The sequence below is a fragment of the Euprymna scolopes genome, chromosome 31 (assembly GCF_053919585.1).
Source record: "Euprymna scolopes isolate OS-2025 chromosome 31, ASM5391958v1, whole genome shotgun sequence".
NCBI classification, from domain to species: Eukaryota; Metazoa; Mollusca; class Cephalopoda; order Sepiida; family Sepiolidae; genus Euprymna; species Euprymna scolopes.
The window spans coordinates 5,536,868-5,551,745 of NC_136512.1; the positions used below are offsets into that span (position 1 = coordinate 5,536,868).

Sequence of the window (14,878 nt, forward strand, 5' to 3'; positions counted from 1 at the left end):
ATTGGTTGAGCTTTGCATTATCCTGATTATCCTTTTAAAAATCTATCTTATTCTTTTAACTCCCCTATTTATATATATATATATATATATATATATATATATATATATATATATATATATATATATATATATATATATACAGAGTGTCCATAAAGTTCGTGTGCACTTTAAAAAATTTATAACTTTATTTATATTTGTGATAGAAATAATCTGTAAAAAATGTTATAAAGTTTCATGTATCTAGTTTTAAGTATAGTTATTGAATAATTTGTCACCACAAAATTCGTAACAATTTTTAGATAAATAAAAAATAAGTAAAAAATATTTTCTTTTGTTTTTCAGAATCAATTTGATCCCATGGCTTCAATTGAGGAAAAAGTAAACTGTGTCCTTTGGTTGGCTGAATTGAAATCTACTATTGCTGTATAAAGAAAGTTTAGAATTGAATACAATAAAAAAAAGCGCCTCATAGGAACACCATTGTTAAATGGATGGAAAAAATTTAAAGAGACAGGGTCTGGAAGGCCATGTGTCAGTGACTAAAGTGTTGCTTCCATAGAGAATCCTTTACTACAAGTCCAAGAAAGTCTGTAAGACGGGCATCATTGGAGCTCGGGCTGCCAAAGTCTACTGTGCATAAGATTTTGCGGGCAAAAAAAGTTATAAATTTTTTAAAGTTCACACGGACTTTATGGACACCCTATGTATATATATATATATATATTATTCCAGGTTTAAAAACAAAAATCCCAACAGTAAAAACTATTGAATTTTAACAAGGTTGGTGATGGGGTTTAATTTAAAAACAAAAACAAGATATTATTTTATTCAATTTAGTGACTTACGATAATTTTGTTTACCTAAATTGAATAATTATATATATATATATATATATATATATATAGTTGTTATTTATTGTGTTATTTCACATTACATTATTAAGCGATTTTTTTTTTCTTTCTTTTTATTTTACTTGCTTTTCCTTTCTACTGATTTAGAATCTGAGCAGATGCGTAAACCATTATAAAGCAGAATTGAAAATCAAGGGGTTTTTTTTAAGCATTAAATATTACTGTTACTCAATTTTCATGGGCAACACAAAATAAAAATGAAGTTAAAAAATATTCAAGATCAACACCGAGTTGGGACAACTAGTTATTTATAAGAATTTATCCAAAAACCACGTTGATGAAATATATAAATAAAAAAATTATTTTACATATTCGTAATTTAATTTGGCACATTCAGCAATTTTTTTTTTTTTCAAATCTCTCTGTCCATTATGATAGTGGATTAGATCCTTTGCATTTCAAAATAAACTCATCCGATTGGCCAAAAGATGATTTATCTTGCTAATCAACAAACACAATTTTAGTGGGTTGGATGCAAACATTTTTTGTGTCCGCTTCTGGATGCCGTCTTGGTTCAAGATAAGCTTAACAACCCCATTCTTTTGAATGCAGTCACCATTTTTTTTGGATCAGACTTATTCAGAGAGCTATCTGTTCCAAGATTAAAAATAGACCAATTTTATCTTTAGTTGATCTGTTAATCAAGCTGATTACATCAAAGATTGCATAAATAAAAAAAAATATATTTTACATATTAGTAACTTAATTTGGCACATTTAGCATTTTTCTTTTTTTAAATCTATCTTTGTCCATTATGATGATGGGTTAAATCCCTTGCATCTGATTGGTCAAAACAATTTTCCTTGACTAATTAAATTAGATACAAAAATCCTTTGTGCATCCTCATTAGGATGCTATCTTGGCTTAAGATGTCAACCAACCCCCACTCTTTTGAATGTGGTCACCATCAAGTCAATACTTAAGAAACTGTCTTCTCTTTTTGGACCAGATTTATATAGAGAGCTGTCTGTTGCAAGGTTAAAAATAAACCCATTATATTTTCATTGATCATTTAATCAAACCATAACAATTAGTTTTACAACAGACATTTCTTGCATCATTTTTATCTAATACATATATATCCTATACTTCTATAAGGCCACCATTCGCCCATGTATGGAGTATTGTTGTCACATTTGGACTGGTGCATCTGCTACTAGTCGCTCCCTCTAAGATAGGGTTTAAAAAGAGAGTCGCCAACCTGATAGATCCTGAACTGTAATCTAAGCTTCAATCTCTGTCCCATCGATGAAATGTCGCATCCCTCTGCTTGTTCTATAAGTATTTTAATGGTGAATGTTTAGACGAACTACAAGCCCTTGTACCCCCTCGACGTAAATACCCCCGACAAACCTGACAAGCAGCAAAATCCCACCCCTACACACTAGAGATCCCTAAATGTAAGAAAGCCTTTTACTCTAATAGCTTCTTCCCCAGAACTGTTAAACTTTGGAACTCCCTTCTGGGTTCCTGCTTTCCCAATTGTACTGACACGCAGAAGTTCAAGTGTAATGTGAACAGATATCTAGCTGCTCAACTCCCTATATAGTATCCCTGCAACTTATGCCCCCAATATTAGCCCACTATATCAAAATGGCACTGTGCCTTGTTTAGGATGAAATTGTAATAAAAAAATTTTTTTTAAATATATGAGCACATGCCTTTTAGTGCATTTACTCAACACTCACGCATACACTTTTAAATACTCACTGGTTACCTGCCTTTGTTGTAATTCCCATTTATCCAATAGGTGGCGTTCTGTATTACTATTTTTCTCTATCTCTATTTTTCTCTTCCCATTTGAACCATCCATATGAGTGGCACGCTTTTTGTTGTTTTTTGTCGACAAGGCGACACCTTCATTTCAAGATAAAACAGCGTTACATTCTTTCACAAGGTAAAAAAGAATATACATATTTACCTTAAACTCTCGCATACACAATAAACTTTTTATGTATACTTTAATGAACTCTTGTGATCACACACAAACATCCAGACACACGTATGTACAAGCAATGTATATACGCAATGAACACTTAACCTCACGCATACATGTTCATACACATACACGTGTACACAAAATACTCTCTTAATGTTCTCATCTTCTATAGTTAAATAAAACATCTTATACATACATATGTAACTTGATTTTTGCGTTCTCCTTTTTAACGTCATTTTTTTAATGTCTTCTTAAATGTACTCGTAAAATGTTCTCCATTATTGTTTTATACACTGTACAATCTACAAATGACTACCTTCGACCCTCAAGTAATTGAACATGCAGCCTGACATTGATGATAACCGCTGATCTCCAATAACCAGTAACCATTCTGCCACATATATTATCATTGCCGTCTTGTGTGCCTTCCCCTCCATGCTTTATTTCAGCAATTTTACCAACAATATTGTATTTTTAAACATCAAAGATTAAATAAAATTTATTTTACGCATCAAAAATTTAATTTGGCGCCACATTTTACAAGTTTTTCTATTTTTATTTATCATCTGAATGTTTAATACATTTTTCAAGTTATTTAAATTGTTATAGATAAGGGATTGTGTTCCCTTTTTCTCCTCTATAAATATCTTGCTCTGTCCATTATAATGATGAATTAACTCCCTTGTATTTTAAAATAGACTCATCTGATTGGGCAAAACAATTCTTTATAACCAATCAGCAGACAATTTTGACAGGCTGGATGTAAAAATCTTTTGTTCATCCTCTTTGTGAATGCTGTCTTGGCTCCACCCAATTCAGGAAAGCATCTGTTTCAACATTAAAGACACATTTCACAGTTGGTCTTTCAACTAAACTACAATTAGTTTTGCAATAAACATTTCCTGTACAATTTAATACATTTTTTGTGCCTTCTCCTCTACACCTTATTTTAGCATCTTATCAACGTTTGTCGAGCTACAACAAGTCATTCTTTTATGCCAAAATCACTTCAATGTCAATAAAAATCTACTTTTTATTTATTCTCATAAAAAGGTTAGAATTTTCAGTATTTTTATCACAAATCTTTTAATTCAAAAATGTTTAAAAAAAAAAAAAAAAAGCAAAAAAAAAAAAAAGCTTCTTATGTGCAAGTGTCGGCAACAAAAAAGTTTTGCAGATATAAAAACAAGATGAACACTACATATTAAGATTAACAAATCCAGCCGGCTTGTATCCGGGTTCGTTCTTTTTCTGCATAAGCGACAAAAACTTGTATCGTTGTCCCATCTGAGTGGAATCGGTCAACATTTTGTAGCCAGATATCAGGTCTTTATGCTGCTCCGTCTGCACTTTCTGAAGAAGAACCTGCACACACAAAAAATAAGTCATCAATTGTTAACATGAAACGAAACGATAAACGTGTCAGCAGAATTATTAAATACTAGCAGGACGCCCGGCATTGCCCGGTCGTAAAATATGCAGAAATATTATATTTTAATTAATGCAGAATTCTTATTTATAATCAACAGAAATACTATAGGCTTATAATATAACTTTAAATTTCTTTAAAAAAAAAAAATATGAAGTAAAAGAAAAAAAAAAAGAAACAGAAAAAAATTGAGACATGTGCATGCGAGTATTATGTTTTTTCTAAATAGTTCAATTCTTATAAGTTAAAAAAAAATGCTTGAAATCAAAACCAAAATCTAAACATAGTGTGTCAAGTACGATAACCATTAGGCCACGATATTTAAAAAGTGTTTTCAAACCTACTTATTCTTAACATAAGGAAATTGTCATGTTAACAATTCATGCATGCACAGTCATGAAACAGTTGACAAACAGATAAAAGCTGAGATCAAAACCTAAAGACAGTGAGTCAAGTACAATAACCATTAGGCCAACTTGCCACGACTTTAAAAAGTGTTTTCAGACCTATTTATTCTTAACATAAGGAAATTGCCATATAAACGTTTGCACATGCACACTGCGCAGTCATGAAACAGTTGACAAACAGATAAAAATCCGATGACCTCCTAGTACCAATTTTTCAATTTTTACCCCTTAGCAGCCCTTTCTCTGAATGAAAATCAATTAAAAAGTTTTTCACATGCCTGAATGCTCTATATGTCAAATTTCATATTTGTAAATCAAAAATTCATTGAGTATATAGGTTGAGAAGTGTCCTCATACACACACACATTCTTACTTTTGTAGATATACTAGATTAGTGGGGCAATTAGATATTGTCCAGGGCCATGGACAAAAATGTAGAAGAAATAAAACTTATCTCCCCCTCAATCAAGGATTTCCCCTTCCAATAGCAGACAGAACAGATATTACACTTTGCAGAAAATATTTAAAAATTACATCTTAAACATTTCAAACAAATTAGGCAAAAGACCATTAAAAAATGAGGGAAAATAGATGTCATTGGTCATCCTTTGTCAGCACGATTATAAAATGCCTCTCCTACCCTTAACTAGAATCGTCGAGTTTGTATTACTGTACACATAGATTCGAAAAAGTTGTCAAAAAACAAATATATAACAAATAAATGTTATCAAAGGCAAGATAAGTTACTTTTCTACCAAACTGGATATATTTTTTGTGTTTTTATTCAATGTAACGTGTTTATTCAGCTCGAAAAACATACAGTGTTTACCGATGTATTGGAAAATTCAAGATGGCGTCTCACACCCTCTTTAACACCGTAAGTTTGGAAAAAGGTGTTATAAATAAAAAAACATACAAAATACTATTAAAAACCCGACGAATATATGTCAACCTATGTTACGGTAACATATATTGAGCGAGTTTTTAACAGTATTTTATCGGGTTTTTTATTTATAACATCTTTTCCCACACTTACCGTGTTAAAGAGAGAATAAGACGCCATCTTGAATTTTCCAATACATCGGTAAACACTGTATGTTTTTCAATCTGAATAAACATGTTACATTGAATAAAAACACAAAAAATATATCCAGTTTGGTAGAAAAGTAACTTATCTTGCCTTTGATAACATTTATTTGTTATATATTTGTTGTTTTGACAACTTTTTCGAATGTATGTGTACAGTAATACAAACCCGAATCGTCAATCACCATAATACCACATTTACTCCAGGGATCGTCCAACTTCCAATTTCTCAAATGGTTATTGAAAATAATGTCTATATAGACCAATTTCATTGGAAAGTGGACTGCAAAAATAAAAGAATAAAAACTTGGTTAGTAAAACTCTCTTAACCCTTTTTAATAGACTGTCCACTGTTTTCCAGTTTGGACACTTTGATTCTAACACAAAGGTCAAATAAGAGAATTTTAGTTAAAAATATCAATGAAAAAAAAAAAAAAATCTCTAAATGCCCCCCACCCCACCCCGCCCAACCAATTTCATTCTCAGTAACTCCTACAAAAATGAATATTAAAGAGAAAGTGTCCAAATATATAAATTTTATGGATGTGTCTTGTGTAACATCTGTCTTTTAGCTAGATACACAAGCACAATACCAAGGTCTTATCTATGACATGAAAAGAAACTGGAATCTTAGGAAGATTTCTATCATCCCAGTTATTATAGGAGAAACTGAACTCATGAAAAAGAATTTTAAAAACTATCTGGCAAATATACCTGGTGAACCAAGTGCAAGAGAGATTCAAACAATTGCATTTACAGGAACGGTCAGGTTGGAATATCCGAGTTAGCGGGTGAGTGTTTGGAATCCAGTAGGATACCCCATCCCCAGCTTGAACAAACTCATAAGGAAATGAAAATAAATAAATAAATTTATATAATAGATTAGAGTGGGTAGGTTAGCTAGTAGACATTAATGATTATGCAAGAAGTGCTGTAGACGGAGATCAGAAGAGATGACGCTGACTATTAAAGTCATAGCGTGAGAAAGCCAACAATAAACGGCAGATATGACGTCATATGTTAAAGATGATAGAATTTTGGTCTGAGTTTTCATGTAGTCTCGAAGGAAGCATTTGCAGAAACAGGATACGATAAATAAAGAGTCGCCAATCTGATTGGCCCTGAACTGGCATCTAGGCTTCAGTCTCTGTCCCATCGACGAAACGGTGCATCCCTCTGCCTGTTCTACAAGTATTTTAATGGTGAATGCTCTGACGAACTGCAAACACTTGTGCCCCCACAACGTAAACACTCTCGACAAACCCGACAGGCAGCTAAATCCCACCCCCACACAGTAGAGATCCCTAGATGTAAAAGATCTTTCTACTCCAGTAGTTTCTTCCCCAGAACCGCTAGACTCTGGAATTCCATTCCAGGATCCTGCTTCCCTAACTGTATTGACATGCAGAAGTTCAAGTGCAACGTGAACCGACATCTTGCTGCCCAAATCCCAACATAGTGCCCCAGTAGCTGCTGCCCCTGATAGTAGCCCCTTACACCAAAGTGGCAATGCGCCTTGTTTGGGGTGAAAATGTAATAAAAAAAATTTAAAAAATGAACTGATAATCTTAAAATAGCAGACGTTGATTCTCTCTCCCTCTACCTTTCTAAAAAAAAAGAAAAAAAAAGAAATGCCATTTTATAATGATATAATTTATGGAGAGATTGGTGGTGTGCAACTCTAATAAAATCTTCATTCTTTAAGAATGTATTGTCGAATTAATCATACAATTGTCAGATATCAGAATTCGTAGGTTAACTAGTAAATATATTAGCAATTAAGTAGAACATACTTTAGGCAAGGGTCAGAGGATATGGGGGGGTATTCTGACTGAGAAAGTTATACAATAAGAACAGGATAGATGGCATATGGTGTTCAAAAGAGACTGAATTCTGCTATATGATTACGAGGGGGAATTTTAGAGAAACGATGAAGAATGACACTGCATAACGTTTACATCAAGCAACAATTCATTTCATATGCCCAGCACGATCTTATTGATTAAAAAAAAAAAAAAACACTGTTATGAGACAATACGGATTTTTATAGTGACATCATGGTGTGGAGGAAGAAAAAAGAAAAATATTTCTAGTCTTGAAAAAGACATTATATTGTTGAAACTAAAATGAGTTTAAATAAATATTTATTTTATATATATATATCTGTGTGTGTGTGTGTGTGTTATTTTGGCTTCTAAAACTTACAAATTCAAATATCACAACGTTCATATAAAGAAACAATTTCTAATTTATATACACACACACACATATATATATATATATATATATATATATATATATATATATATATATATGTTTTTTTTTTGCAATACATCTTGGATGAATTCAATTATTTACAAAAGTGCATTTTTACCTAAATAATTTTTCCTTTAACCAATTTGGTACCGCCACATGGTGAGTGGCATATATATAATTTTTAAAATATAATTATTCACTGACATGTTTTGTTGTCTCGCTAGATTCAGCCACTCTGACGAGTCATAGACGATGAAACACGTATTAGTGGATAATTATATTTAAAAAATTGAATATATATATATATATATATATATATATATATATATGATTGTTGAGCTGGATTAAATCCGACGATATGAAATAAAATGGAGGTGGAAGGACCTAGATACTCAACGTTTCGCCCGATTTATGCGGGCTTCTTCAAAAGTCCACAGATTCAACAAGCAAGTGAATAATCTGATGTTAAAGTTGCAGCATTTTCTTAAGTTACTTGGATAATTTTGATTCACTCTCCACCCTTTCCTTCGTTGTGTACAGTTTTTGGAGTCTTGGTAAGGTGTGTTGATTGCTGACAGGGCATTTTTTTAATTTGTTCTTCATATCTAAGCCAGAGTCAACCTACATTTCTATGACCAAAACATTGATTATATATATATATATATATATATACTCGGGTTTTTTTATTCAAAAGTAATGGACTAATGAATTCAACGAGGTTGTTAGATAGTGCTCAATAAAAAGAGCTGATAATACTTGTTTATTGTTATATAAACATGGTTACATCCTGCTGTTACAAATAGCCACTTGTTCAATGAATAAAGATTATTCATTGAACTTTTGAATAGTCAAGTCGCTGCCTGATGATATCTGTTGTTTGATTGAAACAAGTGGCTATTTGTCGCAGCAGGATGTGACCATGTTTATATAACAATAAACAAGTATATATATATATATATATATATATATATATATATATATATTTATATATATATATATATATATATATATATATGCATATATATAAAACTTGTCTGATTGAACATGACAAAGTTATTCCTTTTTCTGATCTTTCGGGATATCTTTTTTATTTGCCAAGCAGTCTTTTATTTTGGTAGGCATACTATATATAATGGGGCCCAAAAGTATTATATATATATATATATATATATATATATATATATATATATATATATATATAATATGCCTGCTGAAATAAAAAAGACTGCTCAGCAAATAGAAAAGATATCCCGAAAGATTGGAAAAAAGAATAACTCCATCGTGTTTAATAAGACGTGTCTAAATAATGACTTGCTGTTAAAATATACAAATATATATATGTGTGAGTGAGTGAGATAATTCATAGGAAGTAATTCCAATGCAGAGATGTAATAAAGGGAAATGAGGAGTTTTTCGGTTTCTTCTCTTATATTATTATATTATATAATTATATTACTATATTATTATATAATTATATTATATTATTATATGATTATATAATTATATGATTATATAATTATACTATTATATTATATTACTAGCAAAGATACCCGTGCTTCGCACGGAGCTTTGTTGCGCACTCGGGTACCAAAATCTGTGGGCACCTTTCCAGTAAGTTGATGTTGTAAGAGCAACGATTGCATAAGGTGATTAACATTTTAACTACCTCTTGTAGTGACTGAAATTCAATCAGGAACTTCACAAAACATTTTCATCAAAAAGGAAGGTTACTTGATGTTACATAGTAAATTTTTCATTGAAGTCATTTTCAACTCTTGCTTAAATTTTATCTTGCACATTCAATACTAAAAACTTACCACAATCAGATCATGTCAGTTTTTCCTCATATCCATTTCTCGAACTTTTCACTAAAGAGCCTCAGGGTAAACTACATTTCTTCTGCTTTGATTTGGAGCCAGAATGTAGAGTTTTTCTGAACTTCCTGTCCGGCTGATGGAGACGTAGAACATACCGTGACTGAAGCAGTCTGATGTCAAGTCTACGCCAATGGTGTTAAATGTCTGACCTTGACTTTTGTTTATGCTCATTGCAAAACACACCTTCACAGGAAATTGGAGTCTCCGGAATTTAAATGGAAGTACTGAGTCCGATGGAACTAAGGGGATCCTTGGCAGTAGAACGGTTTCGCCTTTGTAGGGACCACAGGAAATGGTGGCCTCAAGTACATTGGTGTGCAATCTGGTGATAACACATCTGGTTCCGTTTGTTATTTTTGGCGGTTCCAAGGATCGAAGAATCATGATTGGCGATCCAATTTTGAGATTTAAAATGTGTGGAGGCATTCCAGATATCTCCAAAGAGTTTAAAAACTCCACAGGGTAGTGAACAGCTTCATATTCATTAGTAGCTGAATCAACTGACTTGTATTGCTTTGTGTCTCCTGGAAATTCATCCATTATTGAATTGTTCAAATGATTCACATTGCTGTTTAATGGCGAAATAATAGCCCTCTCAGCAAGCCAATCCGGTGATTTTCCATTGTTTTGCAGGTCTGGGTACACTTTGTCTTTCAGTTGCTTCTGATTACCGACACATTTACCAAGCGCAGTTGGAATCTTAATTGTGTCAGGTGAAGAAGTGATAGGAAACTGACCATTACCGATTTGGAGAAGCAATTTTGAGAAGTCTGCTGCAGCTGTGTTATCAGAGATATAGGCTCTCATATTAGTAGTCAGTCTCTTCACTATAACGTGCCTCCAGAGATAGGATTGTTTCAAACTTGCATTGACAATGTTAGCCCTTGTGCCATTTTTAACCACTGGGAGGATTTGACGGAAATCACCGCAAAATAAGGTTGGAATGCCACCCATGGGATTCTTGTTTCCTGTGATGTCTTGCAGTGTTCGGTCAATTGCTTCATAAGCACTCTTGTGCGTCATTGGGGCTTCGTCTACAATGATTGCAGAGGTGTCTCTAATTACATTTGCCAAGGCTGAGTTACCAGTAATTTTGCAAACTGGCTGATCCATTCGATGAGTATCCAAGGGTACTTTAAAAGTGCTGTGAAGAGTGCGGCCACCTTGTAGTAGAGTAGCAGCAATGCCACTGAATGCTGTTGCAAGCACAATCTTTCTCATGGATCTAATCTTTGCAAGGATCAAATTGATTACAAAAGTCTTGCCCGTACCACCTGGAGCATCAAGAAACATCATGTTTTTGTTCATTTCACCTTGTGCTTCCAACATTGCCATGAATGAATTGTAAACTTCTCTTTGAGAATCGGTCAGTTTTTCTTGCATATTTTCTGCTTGTAGGGAAGTTCTTCAAGATTATAAGTAACTTCACGTTGATACTCTCTCGCGAGTCTTTCATCTCTCCCTTGCATTGGTGCAGGTAATCCATAGCTTGCCAATGGTTGACCGCACATAAGGAGAACTTTTTCTTCAATTAGACAAAGAGTTTTATTGTAGATGTCCTCATTAAAATCTGCTTCTGGATTGTTAACTTCTTGCCTGTATCTGTGAAGAATGTCTTCAGATATTACATCACGAAAAGCCATCCAGATCTCAAGAGGATTTCTTGGCTCACAGGCTGTTAAAATTATCACAAATAGGCTTCGCAAATTTGAAGGTGATTGAGTGGCACTTGCCTCTCCTACTGCTTGATGCAAGTGATGGTCATTTTCTAGAAGGCCTCGAGCAAGGCACGCTGCTCTGTATGTTTCAAACACCTGACCATTGTATGCTCGCAAATTTTGAAATGAAGTTGGACCAGCAACCTCATTGAGCAACAGGCGTAAGAAATAACACTCCCCTGCTTTTGGACTAATCGTGTAGATTCTCCCAATGCATGGTGCCTTCCATACATCATCATTTTCAGTACCTTCAACTTGTACCCCACGCATTCTTCTCATCCATTTCTTTGTCGATTTGTTCCAAGTGTAAAACTCAGGGACTTCTACGTATTTGAGACCCCTTGCAAAGTCATCCTCATGGCAGAGTTGAAAAAATGCTGTCAAAGTTGTGGCAGGCGGTGGACCTTGGGCTCGTTCCAGAGCAGTATCAGCTGAGAACATGACACGCTGCCCATTTTCAAGATGAACAGAAAGTTGTACAATTGGGGGGAAATGTTCATGGATGGGATGTTCCAATATCCTCCAGGCTGCCTCTGAACTGCCGACATACCTTGCATTCTGGAACTGCTGGATCTCATCCACAATGTGACTTTGTACTTGGCCTTGTTGGTTAGCTGCTCCATCAGTTCTTTGTAGTTCAAACACTGCTTGATCACATCCTTTATTCACGTATTTGAGGACATATTTGATGCTTTGGATCGAGCTGCAAATTTCTACGTTAATGTGAGCGTTGAACTGCTGAAGGAGGACCTTGTTGTACGGAACAATCCACTGGTTTGTTATTTCTTGATTAACATACCGACCATTTCTCTTCATCCTTATTGTACCAGTCTGGCCTCCATCTTCTGGTTTTCTTCGCCTGTACTTGGGGTAAGAGTCTTGGCCTTGCTTGGTACACTGAAGAAATTCTTTTGGGTATTTTTTGGAACATTTGTTGTCAATCATACATGGACAATTTGGATTAAATGGTCCACAAGGTCCATGCACCATATGTGCCATCACTTTAGCATGAAGATCAGGATCTTCCTCTTTGTCAGGGATCTCTGCAGATATGCAGAGATCCATTTTTTCTGGTAGAAGTTTGTCCTCTGAGGCCTGCCAGGTGAGGATGTGTGCATGCGGCAGTCCTCTTTTTTAATATTCAATACTGTACAGGAAAGCCCTCAACCTGCCAAATCCTCCCTTTTTAATAAATTCAAGTAACTTTTTTAGCTTCTGCCTGAAAACCCTGGCAACAATATCTGGACGATCCTGAGGGTCTTGCCCTTGAAGACAATTTTCTGTAATTTCTGTCCACTTTGGATTTGTTGTGAACATGATGAAGAGGTCGGCTCGGCCCATTCGCCGAACATATGCCATGGCATCACTTTGACGCTCAAACATGTATCGAGGGCCTCCTGTATAAGTTGCCGGAAGTACAACTCGTTGACCAAACTGTTCTGGATTCCCATCCTCCCTAAGAATTGAATCTCTCAAGTTGCTATAATTGTCAGCTCTCAGGGTCTGTTGCTCACGCCTCAGGAACTGTAAACGTTCTGTTTCAATCTTGCAGTACACATCCACCAGCCATTGTTGAAATAGCCTTCAGTACCAGAGAAAATAGTTTCCAGGCCGAGTCATTAAATGGTACGAATAAAATTGCTGTTGGGTAACTTTTCGCCCATTGGATGCCTTCATGTAGATGTTGTAAGATGGAGAACCATAGGGGTACATTAACGGGTACATTAAAGTATCGTAGAGGGGATGTAGTTCGGAGATCCATTTTAATGTATCATTTCTAAAACGCAAGACAATATCCCGGTTAGCTGTTGGTTCATTCTCCATTAATATTCCAATCTCATACGTTGTTGTTGGAGCATTGAATCGCCGTGGATGCTCTTCTTGCGGCCTTCGGTCTTCCCTTATGACAACTTTATGTTCTACCAAGTGTTCTTCTTCAATCCTCTCCTTTGTTGTTTTCAGCTGACAAATAAAGCTGTTGTTCTCATGTAAAAATTCAGTCAGACTTTGGAGAATGTCTCTATTGAGTCTACTGTCACGTCCCCGATTATGTAGTTCCTCTTCCAGACTATCCAAGAAGTAGACTTGAATAAACTTTGCTGTTTCATCTTCAGGTGGTAAAAGACTCCCAATCTGGTGGCAAACCTGGCCTCGAATTCTAAAAGAAGGATTCCACCCATGTACTGCCGCAATTTTGTGACCAAATGATGTCATTGCAAAACAATTGTTATAACTGCGTAGATTTTGCAGAAAATCTTTAGAGATGGGACCATTGCCGGAGAGCAAATCTTGAAGCAACTGAGGCAGTGGTGGAAAGCTATCAAGCACAACTTTGCCAGAAGAACAACAACAACCAGGGGTTTCTCCTTTAAATTTTACAGCTGAGCAATGTTGACATACTTTGTCCATTTTTCCTATATCAGCTGTAGTGAGAGAGTCATTTTTGTTGTAGTGCAATCCTTTTCTATTGCAGTGTTCTATTTCATGGTGTCTCAAAGCAGTCATTCATTGTCTAGCTGCCTCGTTTTCTGTCAATTGCTGGGGCAAAGTCATACTCTCTCTCCATGCAGCCTCTCGTTGTTGCCCTTGGTATAGGCGAAAGCTTCGTTGGGTTTCCGATTCATTCTGATGTCGTTGAGCCACTCTCAACTCACCTTGTGTACGTCTACTTACCTCATATAATTCATTCGATCGTAATATTGCTTCTCTTTCCAGTGCATATCTTTGCCTTTCTTGAATTTCATCTTGTGATGAATTTAACCGCCTTACAGCATGTCTAGTTCTGTCAGCTTCACGTTGGGTTTCTCTTTCCAAATCTGACAGTCTTGCTCTCCTTTCTCTTTGACGTATCCTGTTAAGTTCTAGACGTCTTTCTCTATCTGAATTGTTTTCATTGGAGCGAATTGCAGCAACTCTTAGTCTATTAGCTTCCAATCTTTCCATTCTTTCTTCCTCACTTTCGTTTCTACTTCGTTTGGGTGGCATAATTTCGGTTTTAAACGGAATTGTTTAACGATATTAATGATTGTAAATTAATTAAGCGTAAAGGAAATGTATACTAACTGAAATGGACGAACTATAAATAATATTTCTGAATAGTACAATTATAAACAATTATATTGTACCTATTTACTATGCCTCCCCACGGGACAGAGTTAGACACCAGGGTCGTTTTTTAACGTGGAGAAAAGGTACAAAAATAAAAATTGTCTCAGTCGTGAAGGATTTCTCCTCCACCGAAAGAGAACAAGAAAA

At 34.8% G+C, this 14,878-nt stretch overlaps 1 protein-coding gene across 1 annotated transcript in view; it reads right to left on the reverse strand.

Moving 5' to 3' along the window:
• Window positions 1-2,696: 2,696 nt before the first annotated feature.
• Window positions 2,697-14,878, reverse strand: part of LOC145255601 (protein arginine methyltransferase NDUFAF7, mitochondrial-like) — an 89,685-nt gene continuing 77,503 nt past the window's right edge. Inside the window, exon 10 of the mRNA XM_080114088.1 lies at window positions 2,697-4,215. Within this exon, the coding sequence (XP_079970214.1) occupies window positions 4,048-4,215 (168 nt within the window). The 3' untranslated portion in view covers window positions 2,697-4,047. The remainder of the gene's footprint in view (window positions 4,216-14,878) is intronic.